The sequence below is a fragment of the Furipterus horrens genome, unplaced genomic scaffold (assembly GCF_987537825.1).
Source record: "Furipterus horrens unplaced genomic scaffold, mFurHor1.1.pri manual_scaffold_4, whole genome shotgun sequence".
NCBI lineage: Eukaryota > Metazoa > Chordata > Mammalia > Chiroptera > Furipteridae > Furipterus > Furipterus horrens.
Genome location: NW_028327174.1, coordinates 69,673,419 through 69,697,404, shown reverse-complemented (window position 1 = coordinate 69,697,404; position 23,986 = coordinate 69,673,419). Strand labels below are relative to the sequence as shown.

At 36.9% G+C, this 23,986-nt stretch overlaps 1 protein-coding gene across 1 annotated transcript in view; it reads right to left on the bottom strand.

Moving 5' to 3' along the window:
• The window catches only part of TRHDE (thyrotropin releasing hormone degrading enzyme), a 396,580-nt gene that overhangs the window by 178,548 nt on the left and 194,046 nt on the right, over positions 1-23,986 (bottom strand). Inside the window, exons 4-5 of the mRNA XM_090275652.1 lie at positions 6,515-6,669; positions 2,659-2,772 (exon numbers count right to left, since the gene is read on the bottom strand). Of these exons, the coding sequence (XP_090131778.1) occupies positions 2,659-2,772; positions 6,515-6,669 (269 nt within the window). The remainder of the gene's footprint in view (positions 1-2,658; positions 2,773-6,514; positions 6,670-23,986) is intronic.

Genomic DNA, 23,986 nt, shown 5'->3' with positions numbered 1-23,986 from the left:
TTGTTGGCAAAGGAGATATTAATGATATATGGAGGAGCAATTTATTTAGAGTTTCTGCTTATAAGTTTTATAAATTGAGTCTATTGAGGTGCTCTACAAACTAATTAAAGAAAGCTACTAGAAAGCAAAAGTGATCAAAGATCAGAAGTACTTATAATCTTTACAATCTAAACAAAAAGAGACATTATAAGAAGGCCTGTCTCGCCTCCCTATTGCCTAATGAACTGTGAGGGAGTTTAATCTTCATGCCTTAGTGTGATAGGGTGAGCTTTCTGTGTCACTTTACTCATGCCAACTTTAATTACCATTTCTTAATTACAAAATGGAATTAACAAAAAATAAAATCTTACATTTTACCACCCAATGCCTTTATACTTCCAGTGAATGATCTGTGTTCTATTAAGAACAAAGTCTCAGATTTGCTTTTTTAATACTGCTTACAAAAATGTTCTCCAGAAGGCCTACATCTGTAACTCAACTGATATAAATAATAAATATAAAAAAATATTCAAAGAGAAAATCCAGTAAAAGGACATTGAGACTTAGACTATATTGTCCTAATAATGGTTTCATCATTAAAAGCTGTCAGTTTTCACCCCATGTATAATTCTTTTGATTACTTTTTAATTCAAGGGTTTTTTTCACAGTGATGAATAGAAAGGGTTTTATCATAGGTAGCAGAATGAGCTGGGAAAAAAGCTTACCTATATGAGTAACATATCATTTGTAATAAGGACATGTTTTTAATATTAAAATATAATGAAATTATAAATCAGTAATAATCCACAGCATAATGAAAATTAAATTTTAAAGAAAGTTGGCAGAAAGTCATCTAAAAATCAAAGGCTATTTTTGGAAATGTTTCAATATTCTTAAACATTTAAGTTTCAAATTTTATATTTGTGAAAGAATACTTATAATAATTAATATTGCATAGTACTAGTGATTTTTCTTCAAAGCTCTTTAAAGGCATTTTAATTGATAACGATACTCATGATAAAGCAGTTCAAATGAGATTTTAAAACTGTATCATATGTACATATATACCTAGATACATAAGGCTAAGTAAAATTATCTCATACATTTGTGTAAATGAACCATGTTGCCTTTATAAAATATGGACAAAACTGCATAACATAATTAAAACATAGCAATATAGTATATAGCATTGTAACATATTTTCTATGAAATATGTCAGATCACATGTTTTACTCAGCAGGACCTGGTTCAATTTATGGCAGAGGAGTTATATCATGTCTTACAGACATCTTCATAGTTCACCTGGGCCTAAATATTCTTCAAATAATACTTGTAATCATGACAGATAATTAGATAATCTCTTACTATTATTAATTTATACATTAGAAAGAGTGGTATAAAATAAATACACAGGGGAGGGCAAACATAGGTTTACAAATAATAATACAAGAATAAACTGTGTTTTGCTTACTCACAGTTGTAAACCTCCTTTTTCCCAACCCATATATTATCACCTATGATATTTCATGGATAAAATTTGACCTTCTGCAACTTTTACACAGTAACATTTAAAATAAATTTAAAATTTGAGTTCCAAAGCAACATACATCCTGGGATTTGTTAATAATAACATAGTCACTATTGATAAGTGAAAGCTTATATAAAAATTAAAAAATATATTAGAAGATATATGAAAACTGCACCTTCCTTCCACTTTTTTTTCTAGGGTGCTCTGGAACATCACTGCTTACGGGACAAAAAATCCTCCTTAAGTTTCAGACATACAGGTATGTGCCTAGAGTGTGGGTGTAATGTGCACAACCTGCAGAATCTTCACATAATCAGCCATCAGTTAGCGTTACTATAACAAAGTGGCCCTTACGCCAATGCTGTGAGACCGCCTGCTTTCATGAGAGTGGGCAGAGCTCATACCGTGTGAAGCTGAAATCACCTACTCAGATAAAAATGAATTCCCTGGGGAAAGCAATATCTGAAAAAGTATATGAAAGAAGACTACTGTATATAACCTTGCATTTTCCACATTCTGTTCCTCAAAAATCAATGCAGGGGGATAGGAAACACACAATTTTAAAGATAAAAATATTGATAAGAATCAAGAAAATACATTCCTTGTTGCAGGAGGCCAGGCGGTCAAACCTGAAGATGACCACCTTTACTCCCTAACTGCATCTACAACTATGATGCATAAATAATTTTAGTTTATTTATGTGTTTCATCACATTGAAAAAAGATTAAGTTCTCATTTTTTTATATATTGAAATGTCCTATACACTTAAAATAACACTTGTTAATTATTGTTACATTCTCCATGTAAAGGGTAATTTGTCTTTGTTATAAAATACAGCAATGAATTTCAAATATTTCTATTTAGAAGATTGTAGCATTTTGAAATCAACTTATAACAAATCAAGCTTTATTTAGTTCTGATAATTAAAAGATAGTTCTTTGGGAATACTATATTAGTGTATAAATTAAAATTACAAAATACAAATTTAAACTTCTGCTTATTTTATTGGGCATTTTTATTGGACACCTAAATTATTTTACGCATCAATAGGTATTTTAAGTTACCACTAATGATTTTTTTAAAAATCCCAGTGTAACACCAGACAAATCTTTCACTGAGAGTTGTAAACAATTAATGAAAATTACACTTACCATGTTCCAGCCGGGGTAGAGGTAGTCTGTACCAACAAATTCAAAGTAGTGAGCAAAACCTTCCTTCAGCCACACATCTTCCCACCACACAGGAGTCACAAGGTCACCAAACCACTGAATTGACAAAATAAATGGGCATCTGATAAAATCAAATCTATCCCAGAATTATTTTATATAAAATTAAATGTATTAAACTATGTAAATCATAAGTGGAGTTCACTCTTCAATTGATTTGGAGATCCTAAAATGTGTTGTGGTAAGACCATTGATTTATTCAACTGCTACTTGGATAACAGTAGTTTTTTATGTAAATGAATACAGAGAAGAACAAAATAAAATAATCAAAGAACACAGACACACACAAAAATTTAACCTACAGAAGAAAGGACTTCAGAGAAAAATACTGATCACAGCTGTCTTCAAATATTTCAAGACCTAGAATGCAGTAGAAAAAAAGACTTGCAGCTTGTGGTCCTACAAGGAACAAATCAAGACTCATGGATGAAAACTAGGGTTGGTAGATGTCTTCTGCAAATGCCTCCAGCAGACTGAGAAGGCCAAAGGTGGGAAACGCTGCCTGGAGGGGTAGTGAGCAGCTCATCACAGGAAGTACTGAAGCATGGCCTTTCAGAGGCAGAGGCAATTCGGAGAAAACATCAGCTGACTGAAGGCACAAAGGGCTTTTCAGATGCTTGATCCCTGACTCAATGATTTTATGACAATGAGGGGTTGGGCCAAAGAAATATCTAAGATCCTTTCAATGAAAGGTAATGTAATTCTTAGTTGATGCTTTGATTAGACCATGATGCGTCACTCTGAAATCATTATGTTCAGAAAAAGGTTAAAAGAATTCCTTTTTCAGAAAATAAATAAATAAATTATACGCCAATATCTATCTTAAAGACCTGAGATTCAATGATGAAAAGTCAGATAATGTCTCTCCTCATGCAGCTGACGCTTTATTGTGGAGGCAGGGGAAGAGGTGAGACAGAAAATAAAAAATAAATAAGCAAATGAACACACGATTTCAAATCCTAATAAAGTGTGATAGAATAGGGGAGGGATTGTCTTAGATTATAAAAGCACAAACCTCCTCTCAAAGCAAGTGATATTTCAGCTCAGACTTTAACGATAAGAAGGAGCCAGCTATGAAAAGCCTCTGGCAATAGGATTCCATATAGATTTAAACAACCCTTAATGTGAGCATTCTAAGTGGGAATGAGTTATTTAAGAAACAGAAGGAAATGGTGGACAAATATCAAATCATATACAGCTTTAGGAGCTATAGTAAAGAGCCTGGTGACTGAATATTTCAGTATTAAAAATAAAGTATCACTCAAGAGGATCTCTAACTGAAACACAAATGAGAGATAACTCTGAACATGTTGATGACCACAAAATAAATGATATCAAAAATATTTTTTATTCATTATCAAAATAAAGGTTTCTACTTTAAATTAAAAGCCCGTCTTAAGAATTGTGACAGTATGCCACAGAAGGGGTTCTAAGCAGAAGAGGCATATGATCTGTGTTAATGTGAGGAATAATAGGTACAAGAGTAAGAAAGAAAGTGGGGGGAAATGGTGAGAACATGAACTTCAGAGGGGCTGGACATTTCTGAATAAAAAAGATAGTGCTTTGGAAACAGCAAAAGGGGATGGGCGCAAGAGTATTTTCTCTACTTTCATCTATGCCCTGAGATACACAAGAAATGAAAAAGAAGCCACAGAAGCCACCTGGAAGGCTGAAGGAAAGGGAACACTCAGAAAGGATGAAGCCATGGGGGATTTGCTTCAGCAGCAGTGGAGGCACATTACAGTAACAACAGTTTTATTGAGCAAGTACTATGTGACTACCAGTATTCTAAGTGTTGGTATTTGAAAAACTTCTTTAGTCTTCTCAATAATCCTAAATTGTAGATACTATTATTAGCCCCAGTTTACACAGGACACTGAGACACAGGACAGTGAAGAAACTTGCAGCTACTAAGTGATATGACTGAGATGACAGACTCTTAAATTTGTACGTGAGAGTGGCCAGGTTTGGGGTTTGCCAGAGAGAGTTGGGGAGCAACCTCACTAAGGGAAGTAGATTGGGGGTGAAGATGAGACCTAGATGACAAAGGCAATCTGCGAGGTTGTGATGAGGGAAGCAACTTTGTTCCATAATGCCACTTGCCCTGACTGACATTAGTTCTTGATCAGTGCAACCTGGAACTGAGAGAACAGATTCACTTAAACAAGACTGTGCCTGCGCATCTTTTGTCCCACTGCTCTCCGGTGGGCAGAATGCTCACATTTACGCATTTCTGGAATGTTTTGCTGTGACTCTCATTTGAAGATAACGACTACTTCCTGTGATTAATTAAGCACTTACTACATAGCAAATTCTGTGCTGAGCACGTGACATACATTATTCCTTTAGTAAACATAACAATCTTCTAATACAAAAGAAAAATAATTGTGACAACAAATAGATGGTACAAAATAATTTGGTAATGATAGTGAAAATTGTTATATGCTTTGCTCTGGGTATGGTTCATTCCCTCCTAGTAAGTAGTAGCATAGCACTAACTACCAAGCTATAACAAGAAAGTAACTTAGAATAAACAACAATGAAATCAATTATAGGAACAATTATAACATCACTAATGTACTCTTATTTCAACAGAACTGTACATATAACCTGTTTCTAGGAATGTCCAAAAACAAAACTGCTTTTGCCTCCAAAAAATTATACTTTCCACTGGAAAACCTTCTCATTAGCACAGTAGAGGAGCCCTGGGTGTCTCTGCAATGGATCCTGTCAAGTCTCTGAGGCAAGGAACACATGTCCAACCTGGCCAGCATGACAGGTACAAACATCTTACAGGTTCACTGCAAAAGGCTGACATTTAGGTAAATGGTCGTATGGCCTGGAACAATTCATCATTAAGTCAGTATTCATGTATTAGCATTTAGCAGTTCAGCTTCTTTATCTGACAGCATTTTTCACATCACTCTTTTTGAAGTTTGGTTAGCTTTTAAAAAAGGGTTTTGGGTTTATAACAAATTGAAGTGCTAAGTATGAGATTTCTTGTGTTTTCACTTAAAAACTATCCATAGTTATTGGTAACCAGGACAGTTGTTCCTTTCCATTAAATAGCATGAGTGTTTATTTTCAGTTTTTTTCTCTCTCACTAGAATCAAGATCCAGATAAGCATTACAAAACCTCTGTAATTCCTTCCACTCATTGTAAGAAAGTGCATAAAATCAAAATGAAATTAATTTTATCTTAGCTTCACTACGAAGTTGACTAATTTACATATGAATTCCTACACATGCCAAGACAAAAAATTATCAATCATTTGAGAACAAAGAGTCTATGGCTGAGTTAGTGAAAGACTTCCTACATGCCTCTGTGATGGGAAAACGGGAGTAACAAATTGATTTCAGCAAAGGCAAATTTTGACACGTACACAAAACTCAGCTGCGTCTTGCAGCAATGCAATAAATCATTGCCATCGCTGCACTTACCATGTGTACACACCAATAATCACAAGGAAATAAAGCAAGGGTCACAAGGAGTAGCAACTGGATAGTGTCTCCAAAGAGGCTGCTGGGAGGCAGGGCCACCTCACTCTTCCTCTAACCTGGATGACAGGTGCTTATTCAGCAGGACCAGTGTGCTTGCTTTTGTTTATGCTGCCACCTGAGGAAGGTGACATCTTCCAGAAAGAACTACACAGTGCTTTCTGTGTAATTAAAGCTTAATTGGGAAGATAATAATAACTTAGCTCTTAATCTCAGTATTTGAAATCATTCTACATTCTCAATAGTGTGCAGTGATACTTACACCTGATCCTGTTTCTCATACCTGGTGACATATCTCATGAACAATGACCATGGTGACATCCAGCAAATAAGAAATAGATGAAACCCTGGGATCCAGCAGTATTCTCTGTTCCACAAAAATACTTAGTCCCCAGTTCTCCATAGCAGCATACGGATGCTTAGGCACAGCTAAAAGATCTAGAAATAGAATAAAACAATTCCAAAGGCTTTAACAAACATACCAGATTCTAAAGTCACATCCTAAAAGTCAATAAATCCTAATTAAAAGGAATGCTTGCTCTTTCTCAGTAATTTTTTTCCCTAAATTAAACTACGTGCCATTTCTACATGCCAGCAGAAATATAGGCTCCCACTGTACACACTGGCCATGCCCATTCATCACAGTTCATTTTCAGACCCAATGCAGTAGGAGGCGGAAGGTATCAGCACTGTTATTGATGGGCCCATTCTTATAAGTTTCAAAAAGTCAAGGAAACCAAATGCTGCAGGAATCTACAGAGTCAGAAAACATAGTGCCTTCTAATGAAAATATATTTTGTTCAATGCAATGACTACTGTACTCTTACTTCTACCTCAATATTTTTCAAAAGAAAAATGTTCTATCAGTTTAAAAATGAGATATCATTTTTATAAATTCTTAAAGTCTAATTTATTTTTTGATCTCTGTTAAGAATAAAATGTTGCATGCAAACATGGAGAAAACCATGATGGTGAATACAGTGGCAAAGGACTGTTGAGGGAACCCACAGGTTTCAGTTCTGGTCTTGCCTCCACCATTAACTAGAGATATGACATTGGTAAATCACTTAATTTCTCGAGACTGCAATTTTCTCACCTATAAAACAAGGTTATTGTCCCTCATTATCTCAAAATTCCCTTCTAGCTCCAAAAATCTATAATCAGATGATTCTAAGATTTGTGCTTATTTTAAAAGGTTAGGATGACAATAAGTTCATGTTTTGAAGTACTCCATCTGCTCCGAACACATAGTGATGGTACATAAAATATTAAAAGGCAAAACTAAAAAATATCTGCAGCTCTTGAAAATAAAGCTCTCCATGGACCAGGAATGGCACAAAAATGCCAAGCAGTGATTGCATGTGAAGCCCCAGGCCTGGTAGGTCCAGGCTCCAAGAGCAGGCAGTGGCAGCTGGGAATTGGTTCTAGCAAAATGCACCACAGCCAAAAAGACTTAAGCCAAGCTGACTGCTTCATGCCACGGGTGGAGGTAGGACCTGCATGCCCATGAGAAGAGCTAAAAATAGCTGGTGCTCACTGCTTCCTGAGAAAGGTAGCAAGTAGATTCAAACCCAGGCAGCCTGGCTCTGGGCCTTACTCTTAATCACAATGACATAATGTTTATAGTCTCTGACCCAGAAGTTACACTTCCCAATATAAACAAACCCTGGATAACTCCCTAGGATGCCAAGGAAAAAATGTCACAAGGATGTTTACTGTAGTATCGTCTCTAAGAGTAGAAATGGAAAACTAAATGCCATTCATGAAAATAATGAGCAAGGAAACTGAGGTAGATCTATAAGTAAATACTACACAACAATTGACATGAATGATCTCATTGCCAGATTCTAATACTACATGTAACAACAAGGATAATCAGGAAAACATAATGTTGAGGGAACAATTAAGATGTAAAATGACCTTTTCCATATACTACTTAAAAACAAACAAAAGAATAGCATATGATGCAAATAAATACACACACATGCACACACATACCAAGAGAGATGGTAGTGGTATAGTGAACATACAATCACACACAGATTCTAATGGTAAACACCAAATCCAGAATCATGATTGCTTCAGGAAAGAAGGGAGGAAAAAGGTTTGAGAGATGACCTTTGAGGTTCCTGGGCCCGGTTTGAACTTGGAAGCCAGAGGGGAGTTTCCCACATCACTAACAAGTAATTCCTGGGTGTCTGAGAATTCAGTTCAATTTTGACACTATCTACCCATCTACCCAAAGGCATATTCAGATTCCACAGGTTAAGGGCTTAACCCTACAAGACATCCTCCCCAACACACGCCCTGCAACATCAGATGCCAGTCATAAACCCAGGTTATTACCTGTACTTCTGACAGACTGGCTATAAATCAGAGGTTCCCATGACTTCCTCTCAGGTTTGATTAATTTGCTACAGTGTCTCACAGGACTCAGAGAAAGATTGAAGTTACTAGATCACCAGTTTATTATAAAAGAATATAACTCAGGAATTGCCTGCTGGAGGAGACGCACAGGGCAAAGGGATGGGGAGGCACAGAGCTTCCATGCCCTCCCCAGGCATACCAGTCTCCCAAATCTCCAGGTGATTACCCACCTAGAAGCCATCTGAACCTTGTTTTCGGGGGTTTTATGGAGACTTCATTGAATAGGCATAATTGATTAAAGCACTGGCCATTGATAATTTCCAGCCCCTCTCTATTCCCAGGAGGTCAAGGGATGGGACTGAAAGTTCCAACCCCCTTAATCAAAGGGTTGGTTCCCCTGGCAACCAACCCCATCTATAGGTGACTTCAAAAAGCCATTTCATTAACATAACAAAAGACAACTTTATTGTTGTGATCGCTTAGATAATTAGAAAGGTATTGAAAACTGTGAGCCAAGTACCATGAAAGAAATGTATATGAGAAATATATATTTGGTCATCTATACATTTCTTATAAATCATAATATCACACACAAGGGATTTCAAATGTGTCTTCAATATTAATTTTTAAAACAGGTGATGGTACATCAGTATTATTTATAATATTATTAAATCTTTTCTGTATGCCTTAAATATTTCATAATGAGAAGAAAAAGTCATCAGTCTTACAATACAGCTGATTTTATTTATGACTTCAACGAATATTCACAGTATTTGCTGTCCTAAGTTCAACAGGTAGAGGTACTATATGTATTTACTTAAACAAGTGTTTATTGAACATCTCTTTTGTCCAGTATAAGCATTCTTCTGTACTTCAAGCTCCTTGTCCCATTCTCTTATGCCACTTATATTCATATGTGGGTGTGTGTAGGAGGAAGAGGTCAATTAACAAGTAATAAATAAATAAATAACAAGTAATAAAAAGAATTAATAGAGTAGGACAGTGATTGACAGGTGGGGTAGGGTGAGTATAGCATTGCCAAAAAAGGCCTTTGTAAGGTAATAACATTTCACTTGAGATGTGAATAATGGTAGAAGCCAGCTGTTTGAAGATCTGTAGAAGAGTGTTCTAAGAGGGGACAGCAAATGCAAAGACCCTAAGGTGAAAATGAAACAAGCAGAAAAGTCAGTGTGGCTGAAGCATAATGAAGAACACAGGTCTGAGAATTAGAACAAATTACAAGTACATAAGCAGACTGTCTTCTACTTAAGATTTTAACTGGAAACCTTCCTTAAATATGTCCAAACTAGGAGCACAACATTGTGTCAATCCTGCCTGCCACCAGCAGATGGCAACAGCAGTAGCATATCTGGTGTCATTTTTCTGCAGGAACATGTGGATTTAGGAATAGTTCTTTGAAACTAAGCCTGTTGCAAGATAGAGGCACTTCTGTATGCTGGAGTTCTCCAAGAGCCGAGAGTAGTCAGGTCCACGAGAGTAAGCAAAGATGGCCACACACTGGGATTTGTATTGGCTCAAATCACACAAACTGAAGACTCCAGACATGGGCCAGATGCAGAGTCTGGGGGTTGGAATGAAGAGGAAAATACGCTTAGAGGGTAGTCATCAGACAGCAAAAGCCTGACTAGCAGCATAAGCAGTTATGGTGAAGCACAGTTGGAGAGAGGTGCCAAAAATGTCAGGCAGTGGTGATGTAAGCAGGCAGCTGGTGTCATATTGGTTTCCAGAGCTCTGAGGGTATGGAAATCAGGCCTGGGTAACAAGACAAGGACTCTTCAGCAAATGGAGTCAGATTCAGATAAAGCAATTGAGGAGTAGTTGAGGGACTGGGTGAAAAAGGTAAAGGAATTAAAAAGTACAAATTAATAGTTAGAAAATAATCAAAGAACTGTAATGTACAACACAGAGAATATAATCAATAATATTATAATGACTACATACGGTGCCAGGTGGATACTGGAAATATCAGGGCAATTACTTTGTACAAATAGGTAGTTACAGAATAGCCATGAGGATGTAAAGTACAGCACAGGAAACAGAGCAGCCAAAGAACCTATAGCATGGCCCATGGACATGAACAATGGTGTGGGGATTGCCTGAGGGAGTGGGGGTGCTGGGTGGAGGGGGGGAAAGGAGAAAAAGTTGGACAACTATAATGGCATAATCAATAAAATATAAATTAAAAATAAATAAAAAAGAAACTTTTTAAAAATGTCTTAAATAACTGAAATATTCTTTTCCTTAACTTTAAAGATATGATTTATTCACAATGAAATAAATTATTCTAATTTTTGCAAAATACATTTGTCATGAGGCTATATCCATTAAAATGTGCAACTATAACTCTTTAACGTGCCTTGAAAACAGAGGTGAGATAACTCCAATATTTCAAAATCTAATTTACTTGGGAATTCAAAGAAAATTCTGGATAAAATTATGCATCGTAGTCTTCTTTCAATTAATTAGTACAGCCCTAAAAACTGTAGGCAGATAGCAAATATTCATATAATGCTAGTGAATGTAATTACATAAATTAACATAAAAATCTGACTTTCTCTGCTTGCTTCTTTCAATGCCCTATAATTTGCACTCTTTTGAAACAGCTCTCAATAACTAAGATCACACAATTTTGTGGGGACTTCTTTCTGCTCTTTCTTTTTATTTTAACTTTTTTGATACTGCTGACAATTATCAGATGTTGATAAAGATATTTTGTAACAGAATATCCATTTTCTTTCCATCTACTTCTTAGATTAGCCTTTCTTTGTGTTATTGTAGGGTTTTTTGTTTTGTTTTGTTTTGTTTTAATTTTTTATCATCCTCTGACTTTTGAAAATCAAAGTCCCCAGGATTACCAACTGTGTTTTTTTTCCCCCATTACTGGTTTTCTTTGAGTGTTTACACCCACTCCACTGTCATTTGTCACCACCCACATGCCCAGACAGCTCTCTTAGAGCTCTCGAGGAAAATGCCTAACCATCTTTGTAGTAGACTGTTACTTGAAAGACCCTCAATGTATTGTACTGTCCCTTCTGGAATAGCCCCCTTCCCTTTAATCTGGCTTAACCCTGCAGAAAAAGTCTTGCAGCTTCCTCTTTTGCACACTGGGCAAAATCAGTTGCCATGAAAAAATGTCCCCTAGCATGACAACACCATGCTAAGAGGGACATTGAAACCACTGGAAAGGTCCAAAGAATCAGCAAACGAGGCCTCAGAGTACATACAACAGGAATCCAGTCTCCAACATCAGTGGCAGTATTCTGATGTATAGCTTTGGAAACTGGAAATATAAACTAATGTATTCCACATTATGAAGTAACCACTAGGAAAACAAAAAACAAAACAACAAGTGCACGCTCAGGCCTCTTCTCTGCGACAGCCACATTCCAAGCTCACAGACTGTCATAATTTGTCACGCGGAATAAAGATTCATTGCCCTAGCTGTGAGCTCATCCAAGCCCTGGCTCCCATATAAGAGTCTGGTGTCCTCCAATTCAGATGTTTTCTGCCACATTATTGACCTCACACTTCATATTCTGAGAGCGACAGAAGCAGAGAAGATACATTTGAAACATGACCTCAGATATCTGTCAATCGCCCTGCTTTCTCTTGATACTTTCCCTTTCCCTAAGCCAGACACCCTAAAGTCACGTCTTTCCTCCACAATATTTCTTCACCAACCAATCCCTGCCTTCAAGCTGTTCACATCCAAAATTGTCAATTCATTTTGAATTTCCAATCCATTTATGCAAATATATTGAGACTATTAAGAGAGTACCTGCTAAGATCAGAAACCCAATGTCCCAGACTTCAACCTTAAGCCTGAAAAAGGATATAAAACCTTGGAAAACAAGAAGCTGAATACCAAGGAAGGAAGTATTACGCCCAGCAACTCAAGAGCATCATCTTCCTACCTGGGCAGAAAATAGACCTGCTGCCAAGCCCCATGCGTGATCAGAGGAGGTGGTGCTTTCCTTATAAAGCAACACTGGTCCCTGGTTGAGTGTGAGCTTTTCTGCTCAAAAACTTAATGTGCTATCTATACATTAATATTAGAAGTGCTGGTCTCACAGAAGGAAAAAATCCATAAGGCTTTTTCATGGGAGTAACTGATCGTTCTTATTTTCCTTGTACATGTAGTACATTTCATTCACTCATTCATTTACTAAGTTTCCTGAGTCCCTTCTCTGTACCAACAGAGGAGGAAATTGACATGGATCCTGCTGTGATGGAGCTCACATTCCAGCTTCGGGAGTGGAGGGGAACTGGGTAAGGTAGGGAGCCAAATCATATCCAGAAAAAAAAAAAAAAATTAAGATAATATGAGGTTGGGATTGGGGTTTTGATAGCAATAACACATAGGGTATGTAAAGTGTACTGGGGCTGGCATGAAGATAGTTTGGATTGAGTTACCAGGAAAAGCCTCTCTGAGAGGTTAACATCTAAACTGAAATACCAACCCAACTGAATTTCGACTCCAAGGCAGGTCATTTTTTACTTCAATTGCTGCCTTTCCAGTGCCTCAGATAGTACCAAGCACATGGCTGATATTCAAAAGTTAATCGCAAAGTAAATTAATAGTGTGCCTTGTGATGACAAGTCATGCTGAAGAGAGCTTATAACTGGTTTTGCTTTGTATTACAAACCAAACAGATGTGTAACCATTACCAATACTCTTCCAAGAAAAGGCGTTAAATTCTGCAGTTCTGGTCATGATTTCCAGTTTCACTCTTAGCCATGGGAAGTGCTCTGCTGCTACTTTAAATCACCTCCCTAACCCCTGATAAATATTTCTCAGATGTACTCTCTCCAAATTCACAGACACATTCCAAACTCTTTGCCCTGGTCCTTCCCCACAAATCCATCTTGCTCTCAAATCCCCAGGCTTTTGAACTTCTGTTCCCTGGCTCGCTTCACCCTTTCAATTTCACCCTCCACACTGTCTTCCAAGCTGTACCCTCATAGCATCTCCGTGACCATCCAAGTTATCTTCCCAGCACTGCTTCCCAGGTCTCTTTGGCAGAGGGCAGCGGGCAGAATAGTTAAAATGTGGAGCTTTGAGGTCCACATTCTCTGGGCTACAAACCCAGGTCTAACACTTGTGAGCTTTGGGACCTTGAAAAATGTGTTCACTCCCAGTTTCCACTTCTTCATTGACATATGGAGATATTAATGATACCTTCCTCGCAGGCTATTGTAAAGATTAATTGAGATGGTTCATGTAAAGCACTTAGGTCTAAGCATAAAACATGATAAATCAGCATTATCGTTACTTGGAATCTTTGCTGGTCATCCCCTTCTTGGGGAAATCAAAGGCATCAAAGGCCTTACCTTGGTAGAGGAGGAATCTTCTGTTTGAACAAAGATGAAGTATTGGTTTAATGTTACATTAGGCACTTTGATTTCTGAATTAAAATTTTATTTTTTAACATAAGACAACATAGCACCTAAGAATGAGTAAAAGAAAGAAAATCATGGGACATACCCATATCATTCAGGGATGCTAAATAAATTTTAAAGGTACAGCAGGTTAAAAATAAATAAATATAAGTGGCATTTTCATTATCTGCATGACTGTTGCTTTCCCAAGGTACTTTCTACAGATACATTTATGCTTAAATATAAAAAAAATTACACTCCTTGTTCTAACAGTTACCATATGTGGCTAGTCAAAATATAAACTGCATTTGAAATAGCAGTATTAATAAGATAAAATTCAGAGAAGTCAGCCATTATTGGTATTTATAGCATGAGAACAACCAACTTTTTTCCTCTTTTTTTCAAGTGCATATTCTGAAGTCTTTTTTCCTCAAAAACAGGTTAGGTTCTGAATGGCTGTTTTTAAGTTCATCTGAAAGAGGAGTTTAAGCTTTGCTATCCCTAGATACATTGCCACCAACATCCAAAGTGAACCAGTCCTACAACACTTTAAATCTAACCACACTTTTCTCCTGATGATGAACCTTCTCCTTGGGCATATTCCCATCAGAAAAGACTAGTTTCAGTTTCATGTTTTGGTCTATAACAGAATTTTCATCAGTACCACTTGTATTTCCAAGTTTAGCGTTTAAGTTCTCAAACTCCTACCATTCTCCTGAATTAGCATTAGGCCATGATACCACAATATGCACGCACTGTTTGGTGATTCGCCTGCCACACACTCAAAAATTTGTTTGTTTGTTTTTCATTTCTGCATGTTCCCTCAAGACTTACTGATTAGTGTCAATTGCAAAGGAGAAGTACTTTTTGTGTGTTGCCTAATCCCATTTTTTCCTGAAGAAAAAAAAAAAAAAAACACTATGCCAAAGGACTTATCCCATATGCACAAGGGACATTTGTCAGTTTCTCACAAATTAAAAGTTTTTTTTTTTAATTAGCTCTACTTTAATTTCCATCATTTTGCATCTTCTTACTTTCAAAATTCATGATCTTTGCTTTAATGGACATGATTAAGCATAAACAAAGAAAACACACTAACTGATTTCATCCCCATCATTCAGTGACAAGCCAAAGTGACTAATGCTTGTTACATAACAAAGAATTGCTGTTAAGAGAATGCAGGTTGAAAGTAAAGATTCCTCTCAGTTAAAATTTCATGTATGATATATTTTCTTGTATTCTTGAAATACTCATTCATTACCTAATACAGGCCAAATCTGAGCACTGGATACATAAACCTTGAGCAATAAAGATATAGTCCCATTAAACTCTCCTGGAGCTTAAAAACCAATGGGGGATACAAACAAGTAAAAAGTATATATATTGTAGACACACATGAAGGAAATTGCAGCATAGTGTACGTTTATATGCTATGATGAGTACATGGTATAATGGGTGCAGCACAGAGCAGAGATTTAGAATGTGGGCTCTGAAGCCAGGCAGCCTAGTTCAAAATTCAATTCTGCTACTTAATGGGGCACATTACTTACCATTTATGCCCCTCATTTTTCTTTCTTGTAAAATGAAGATGATTTTAATTGCAACTATTTCACAGGGTTACTACCAGGGTTATTGTTGAAACACAATTCTCAAGGGTCTCTCACATTTTTGTACATCTATGAGCACAGATACTAACTGCTTTTTATTCCAGACTATCTTCTTAAGGATATCTGTATAGAAAAAATAGAAATAGTATCCTCTCCAATGAGAAGGACAGTCATACATACCATTATTTATAAAAGAATCAAATTCCCCAGGCTCAGGTCTCCTCACTTGTAATGTAATCCATTGCACATGCAGGTTTCACCTGGACCTCTTTGCATTGCCATTGGGAATTGAGGCTCAGGGAACTGGTACCAAAAAATGTTGATCCTCTGGCTACTGCTGTAGCTAGAAGAATCAAGTTTTCTGTCTCTAATCCAGAAGCTTCATGTCTTCTGCCAATATTCATAAAACAATGACAGGTTGACTTGTCTGGCTTGCAAATGAGGTAAGGTAAAATCTCAGACCTTTCACAGTCTTGACAACTGTGTGAGTTAATACATGTCAGGTGCTTAGACAATTACCTAGCAAGTAGTAAGTTTTCAATGGCTGTTAGTTATTGCCATAAACAGAAAAAAAATGTCCCTCCAAAGATGTTCACACCCTCATTCCCAGAACCTGTGACTATATTAGATTACTTAGCAAAGAGGACTTAAGGTCAGAAATGAAACTAAGGCTGCTAATTAGCTAATCTTAAAATGGAAGAGTGTCCTGGATTATCCAGATGGACGAAACATAATAACAAGGGTCCTAAAAAATGAAAGCAGGAAGCAAATGCGTCAGTGTCAGTGTGATGCAATGTGAAAAAATACTCTGCAGGCCATTGTTCGCCTGGAAAATGAGGGTACCAGGAGCCAAAGAACACAGGAAGCCTCTAGAATATAAAAAAGGCAAGAAAATGTATAGATTTTCTCACAAAGCCTCTAGTGAAAACAGTGTCCAAGTGCCAACCTTTAGAATTGTAAGATAATAAATTTGTGTCATTTTTTAAAATTTGTGTTATTTTAAGCTATAACAGATGTAGTAGTTTGTTACAGCATCAATAAGAAACTGATAGACTTCCGGCCAAGAAGGAGGCCTAAAGAGACACAACTGCATCTCTCTCCACAACTAAGAAGAAATACAACTACCTCAAAACTAGAAACAATCAGAAGTACCAGAAAATCAAACTGCATGGAAGTCCAACAAAGATATAAAGAAGAAATACTCATCCAGACAGGTAGGAGAGCTGGAGCCAGGGTGGAAAGGGCATGGTGTGGTAGCAGTAGCAGTGGCGGGAGCAGCATGCTGGCAGAAAGCGCAGTCAAACATTTTAAAATGTTGAGAGGGACACCTGGGGAGTGCTCCCAGCACCAGACCAGACCACACAGCTTACAGTCCCAGCGTCAGGGACAATGAAACCTCATTGCTTCTGACTGTGCAAACCAGTGGGGGTTGGGGAAGAGAAAGAAACTGCCGGTCTCTCAGCAGAGTCCACTTGTTTAAAGGGCCTCCACAGTCCTAGAACATCCGCAGACCCACCCACTCTGGGAACGATGGCCAGGGCAACAGCTAGAGAGGCACCAGTCCCATACAGAAGTGGGAGAAGTGCCTGGAAAAGGGGCAAGTGCTGAGCAGAAGGCATTGTCCCCTCTCCGACCCCTTCCCTGCACACAGTGCCACAAAGTGGTGAAACGGGTCACCCTGTACTGATGAATACCTAAGGCTCTGCCCCTCACAACATAACAGGTACGACAGCTCTACCTAAGACACAGAGGCAAATGAACACAGGAGCCTATCAAGATGAGGAGACAGAGAAGTATGGCCCAAAAGAGGGAATGGATCAAGGTGCCAGTGGGAAAACTAAGTGGCGAGGAGATAGCCACCCTAAGATATGAAGAGTTCAAAACACTGGTGATAAAGATGCTCACAGGCTTGACAGATATGCTTAAGTATGGCAGACGCATAAGGGAAGAAATGAAGACTATACTAAATGAAACAAAGGAAAATCCACACAAAACCAATGGTGAAGGAAAAGACCCTGGGGTTCAAATCAATGATTTGGAACATAAGGAAGAAAAAAATAGTCAACCAGTATGGAATAACGAAACAAGAATTTAAAAAACTGAGGAGAGGCTTAGGAACTTCTGGGACAACTTTAAACGTGCCAATGTCCAAATCATTGGGGTGCCAGAAGGAGAAGAGGAAAAGCAAGAAATTGAAAGCCTATGTGAAAAAATAATGAAGAAAAACTTCCCAAACTTGGTGAAGGAAATAGACATACAAGTGCAGGAAGCACAGAGAGTTCCAAACAAGCTAGACCCGAAGAAGACCACACCAAGACACATCATCATTAAAATGCCAAAAGTGAAAGATAAAGAGAGAATCTTAAAAGCAGCAAGAGAAAAGCAGAGAGTTACCCACAAAAGGGTGCCTATAAGACAATCAGCTGATTTCTCAAAAGAAACTTTGCAGCCAAGAAGGGACTGGCAAGAAGTATTCAAAGTGATGAAAAGCAAGGACCTAGAACCAAGACTACTCTATCCAGCAAAGCTATCATTTAGAATGGAAGGGCAGATAAAGTGCTTCCCAGACAAGGTAACGCTAAAGGAGTTCATCATCACCAAGTCATTATTATATGAAATGTTAAAGAGACTTATTTAAGAAAAAGAAGATCAGAATAAGGACATTAAAATGACAACAAACTCAGAACTATCAACAACTGAGCCTAAAAACTAAAAACAAAAACAAACTAAGCAAACAACCAGGACCGGAACAGAATCATAAGTGTGGGGATCATTTGGAGGGTTATCATCTGGGAGGGAGGAGGGAGAAATGGGGAAATGGCACAGAGACTAAGAAGCATAATTGGTTGGTACAAAATAGACAGGGGGATGCTAAGAATAATATAGGAAATGGTGAGGCCAAAGGACTTATATGTATGACCCATGGACATGAACTAAGGAGGGTGGGATTGCTGGAAGGAAGTGGGGTACTGAGAAGAGGGGAGCAAAGGGAAAGGAAGTTGGGACAACTGTAACATAATCAATAAAATATACTTTAAAAAAATGATAGATTATGATCATCATCATTACCTTTTATAACCATAGTGCATTACTATATTGATAAATATGTTATATTACTATTATATATTACTATATTACTGCAATATATTACTATAAATACTATATTACTATATAATATGTTATTATATATAACATATTACTATGTCATATACTATAATATATTACTATAATACTACTATATTATCATTATTTCTATATAAAAAGGGCCCCAAGTTTTAACATAAGAATGGCAAAAGTCTTCCTGTGAAAGTCAATTACGAGATCTGTTAAGTGAATATAAACTAGCTGGAGGCAAAGTATATTTCAGGCTAAAGACATGTGCAAACAAGTATGAGATAGCATGGTACTTTCAATAAACCAATACTGGAGCGATATGGCTCAAGCATATAGTGAGTTTGAGTTGCTTCTGGAACATTCCAATGGAGATCAATTAGGAAGTTGAATATGGAGGTCTGATGTGTTGGGGAAGTGGAGGTGAGAAGTCATCACCTGTATATAGTAGACTATAAGCAATAATAAATAGGAGAAAGTTAAGAAGATGTCTGAGGAGCACTGAGACTTAGAAACAGGCAGTGGAAGAGGGCCAATAGAACAGGGCACACACAGGATACTAACAGGCAGAGTCATAAGACAGGGAAAGCCAGGGGAGTGTGATATCACATCATTCAAGAGCAGTAATCCACCCAAAATGAAGTCAAGAATGAACAACATCTGTGCATATCTTAGGTATATTTATAAAACACAGATATTATATACTCAGGTGGTTAAATATCAATTCATGTTTTCAAAGAATACTAGTTTACCATTCAATATCATTCTCAACAAATTTTCAAAATAAATGATAAAACCTTTTACACTGAAATAGTGCCAAGCATATCATGTGTATTAGCACCATCACTTGACGGGGTGGGGGTGGGGGGTCGAAAGCAATACTCTGTTAGGGGATCTCAGCCATTTAATGAGTGGTAGTTGCTGGGGTCAGCCCAACCCACAGCAAGAAACTCAGGAGTCTTTCTTATTTCAAAAGTCTGAAGTAGCTGAGAGTCATCTTACAGGTTGCGAAAGCTCTTTGACACTCTTAATTGACAGATTCACAGTTCCAGCAGAAGGAAGTAGGAAAATAGCACTAGTTATAAATGAACATTCTTAACTCTTGAAACTTGGACTTGTCAGTAAAACGCATTTCCAAATTCATATGCACTTTAGACAGTTTGAGTACAAAATGGTTACCTCTAAAAGAAATTATTTATGTAGGTTTGGTAAAGTGGAAACAAAGATTCATTGTGCCTTAAGGCCAGTTCCTCTTAGCATAAACTGTGCTAGTAGTGCACATAAATTTCAATAAAAAATGCAAACATATAACTCAAATGTTGCAATCTTAGCTTAAACTGTCTAGTATAAATTTCAAGTAAAATCAAATACCTGTTGAAGTCGCCAAGAAAAAAAAATCACTAAAACTCAACAGTTGTTGATTTTCTATCACTTCTTATTGCAGTACAAAATACTACTTGATATTAAATAGTATCTAAACAATTGATAAATTTTTAGAGAGCTAGTAATATAAAGAGGAGAGACCAAAATTCATGATGAATTTTAAAGGTTCCTAGGGAAATCTCAGGTTGATGTTTGGGATAATGAAGGCAGAGGGAAAAGGGAAGAAAATGAGTTTAAAAATAGCATAACTGTAGAAACAGAAAACGTGGTGACACTGTAACTTGACTAAATTTTAACACTAAGCTCAAAGCTAATTTGCCTGTAAAGAACTAAAATAGGACCTAGTCAATTTAGTCCTTGACTTATTATTAAAACACTTTCTCTTTTTATAATCCAAACCCACAGATTTACCATTTGAAATAGCATTAAGTTACTCAATGCCATGAAGAAAAATGAATGTCAATGTCCCATTCAGATTAAATTATGTATCAGATGGGCGGTATTGATCAAAATATGAACCATGTCTTTCATTATCAAAGGTACCTGATTCTTTGTTATAAATAACTTCTTGAGAATATAATGAAACCACCTTTTCCAAGATTTTCTACAGAAGAGTTTCTGAGAGCTTCTTTCAATGATTTTTTTAAAAAAAACTATTACTAGTGTTCCAAATAGTCTCAAATTCAATTTACATTAGATCAAGAAATGAAATACAAAAAGAACTAATAATAAGCCAGAAACTGAACTAAACCCTTTGCTTCTCCAAGCTCTGGTATCTAATGTGCATCACTAAGCTATACTCCTAAAGTATATTTTATAGGAAAGAAAATATTTTGTACATCTAATGGGAAAAAGCTGAGAAGAGGGGAATTTTTTGTACTCATTATAAAAATGTTTCTCCTAATGTAAATACTCAGGTAATTGACATGATGGAAAATAGCCAGAAGCTATTTCCTAACACCACAGTTAATAAAGCATGAGGGTTCTATGGCTGAAAATGACATGTAACTGATCACTGCACACTTGCAGCAGGGAGACTACCATGAAGGAAATGGTAACACCCTTCTCATTATTTCTGTTTCTTCTTGTCCTCCAAATACACTATGCAAATTTTTTACTTGTGTCTTGGAACCTGTCTGAATAGTTATTAAAATGAAAGCCAGTCTTCTATGGAGTGCTGCACTAGAATGTACAGGTCTGAGAACACTAAAGCTTCTGTTCAGGTTTTGCAGTAGCATTTGCAATATTCTAGTCGTGGATGAGGAAGGTGCCCTTACAGCCTAACCCCCTGACAACCTAGGCAGAAAACGCCACCAAGTATTTGGAATGAGAACTAACTACATCAAGTAGCTTGTGTTCACTTTTCTAGATCTAGTGATCTATGTATGTATGTGTATATGTATTATGTACGTATGTATGTGTATGCACATGTGTATATAAATATATTATATAATACAATTTATAATAATTTATACAATTATATAAATATACATACTGTCACACCAGGGTGACCATAGCCAGGATTCCCGCCTCCACGCACACGTATTTTCATTTTCCTAGGTCACCCTTATCTAAGAGAATTCCTTCTGCATAAGTATTACACAACTCAGGCTGGCCACATACCACCTTTGTTAGCTTTACGTATATAGATAAGTCCCTGCTGTTCAGGCAGCACAGATGGTTTTGGCTCCCATGACTCCCACATTTTTCACCCGCTGCCACCAGACACTAGGTGGATCCTCTGGCCCCTATCCTCACCCACCGCACGAGACTAGATTGAAAGGCAGACTTGATTCCTGTTCTCGCCCGCTGCCATAAGAATAAATTGGTATGAATTCCCTCTCCAACACTCCACTGTCATTTTCTGATCTCGCGGAATCCAAAGTAGACCTGCCTGGAGTTGGGCTCCAAAGTTACACATGCTGAACAAAGTGAATACATTATATAATACTACGTATAGATACAGTATATATACACAATCATATATATATATATATATATATATATATATATGATTGAAGTTAGTTGAATTTTGGTGGATTCATTGAGCTTTATGAATCTATCATTCCAATTCATGCTGGAAGTAGACTGCACTCTATCTCAACCAATGTAACTTCAGGCAGATGGAAGTATTAAAACCAGACCCCAGTTGTGGGTTATACCCCATGGAATTCAACTTAATAATAATAGCTAATAATATTTTTCAAAAACTATCCTCAAGGTCTTCAAATGAGCTACACAAGTACAACACCTCTAACTCTGCAGATGATTTTCTGTCTAACCTACTGATCACTACCACTCCTCATCAATTGCTGATGAACAGGTATGTTCTCATATTTATTGCCATTGCCTTCAGCATCTCAGGACCAGCTCCAGATCTCCTGAAACAGAATATGCATTTTACCAAGGTCCTCAAGCAATGTATACATGCATTAAGATTTGAGAAGCACTGACTTGCATTATATTTTCCACGGTGGATTGCTTTTCCCTAAGGGTTGTATAAGACATCTATGACAGTGTAAAAAATAAATTAGAACTTTTATTTATATTAATTTTTGTCTGATACAGACATTCCCCTGGTCGAATTCTCAAGCACCTTGAAGAAAGAGAGGAGTTCCAGAGATATCATGGCAGCATCACTTTAGGTGATGAGGGCATGTGGCAGTACAGGGGCACTGGTTAATTGGACTTAGGGACTGTATTATCTAGTTTAACTAGATCAACCTTCACAAATTAAATAGGTGGCTTAAAATTCCTGAAAAAATAAATAATAGGTTGAGGTTAATACTAAAAAATCAAAGACACCACAAACAACAAGTAAATGACAAAGCTGACAGTTCTTCAATTCCAAGTAAGAATAACCAAAGTTAGTTTTGTTTTGTTTTATAGTTTGATGCAGTCCCATTTGTTTATTTTTTCTTTTGTTTCCCTTGCCTATAGAGATATATCTGATAAAACATTGCTATAAGCAATGCCCAAGGCTTTGCCACCTATGCTTTCTCCTAAGATATTAATTGTTTGGGGTCTAACATTTAAGTCTTTAATCTATTTGAATGTATTCTTGTGTGTGGTGTAGGAAGGTGGTCTAGTTCATTCTTCTGCAGGTAATTGTCCAATTTTTCCAACACCATTTATTGAATAAACTATCTTTAGCCTATATGTGCTTGCTTCCTTTGTCCAATATTAATTGACTATAAAGGTATGGGTTTATTCCGAGGCTCTCTATTCTGTTCCATTCATCTATGTGTCTTTTTTTATGCCAGTAATATGCTGCTTTGATTATTACAGCCAGTATAGTATAGTATGTCATGTATAGTATAGTATAGTATAGTACAGTTTGTCATATATAGTGTAGATTTTGCACACCAAATGAAAACATCAACAAAATAAAAAGACATACTTGCCAATAGATCAGATCAGGGGTTAATATCCAACATTTATAATGAACTTAGAACACTCAACACCAAAAATCAAACAACCCAATTAAAAAATGAGCAAAGGACTGGAATAGACATTTCTCCAAAGAGGACACACAGGTAGTCAATAGACATATGAAAAGATGCTCAACCTCGCTAATCATCAGAGAAATGCAAATTAAAACCACAATGAGATATCACCTCACACTTGTCAGAATGCCTATCATCAATAAATCAACAAACAACAAGTGCTGGCAAGGATGTTTGCACTATTGGTGGGAATACAGATTGGAGTAGCCACTATGGAAAGCAGTATGGAGATACCTCAAAAAATTAGGAATGGATCTGCCTTTTGACTCAGCAATCCCACTTCTGGGAATATATCTGAAGGAACCCAAAACACTAATTCAAGAGAGCATAAGCATCCCTAGTTCATTGCAGCATTGTTTATAATTGTCAAGATATGGAAAC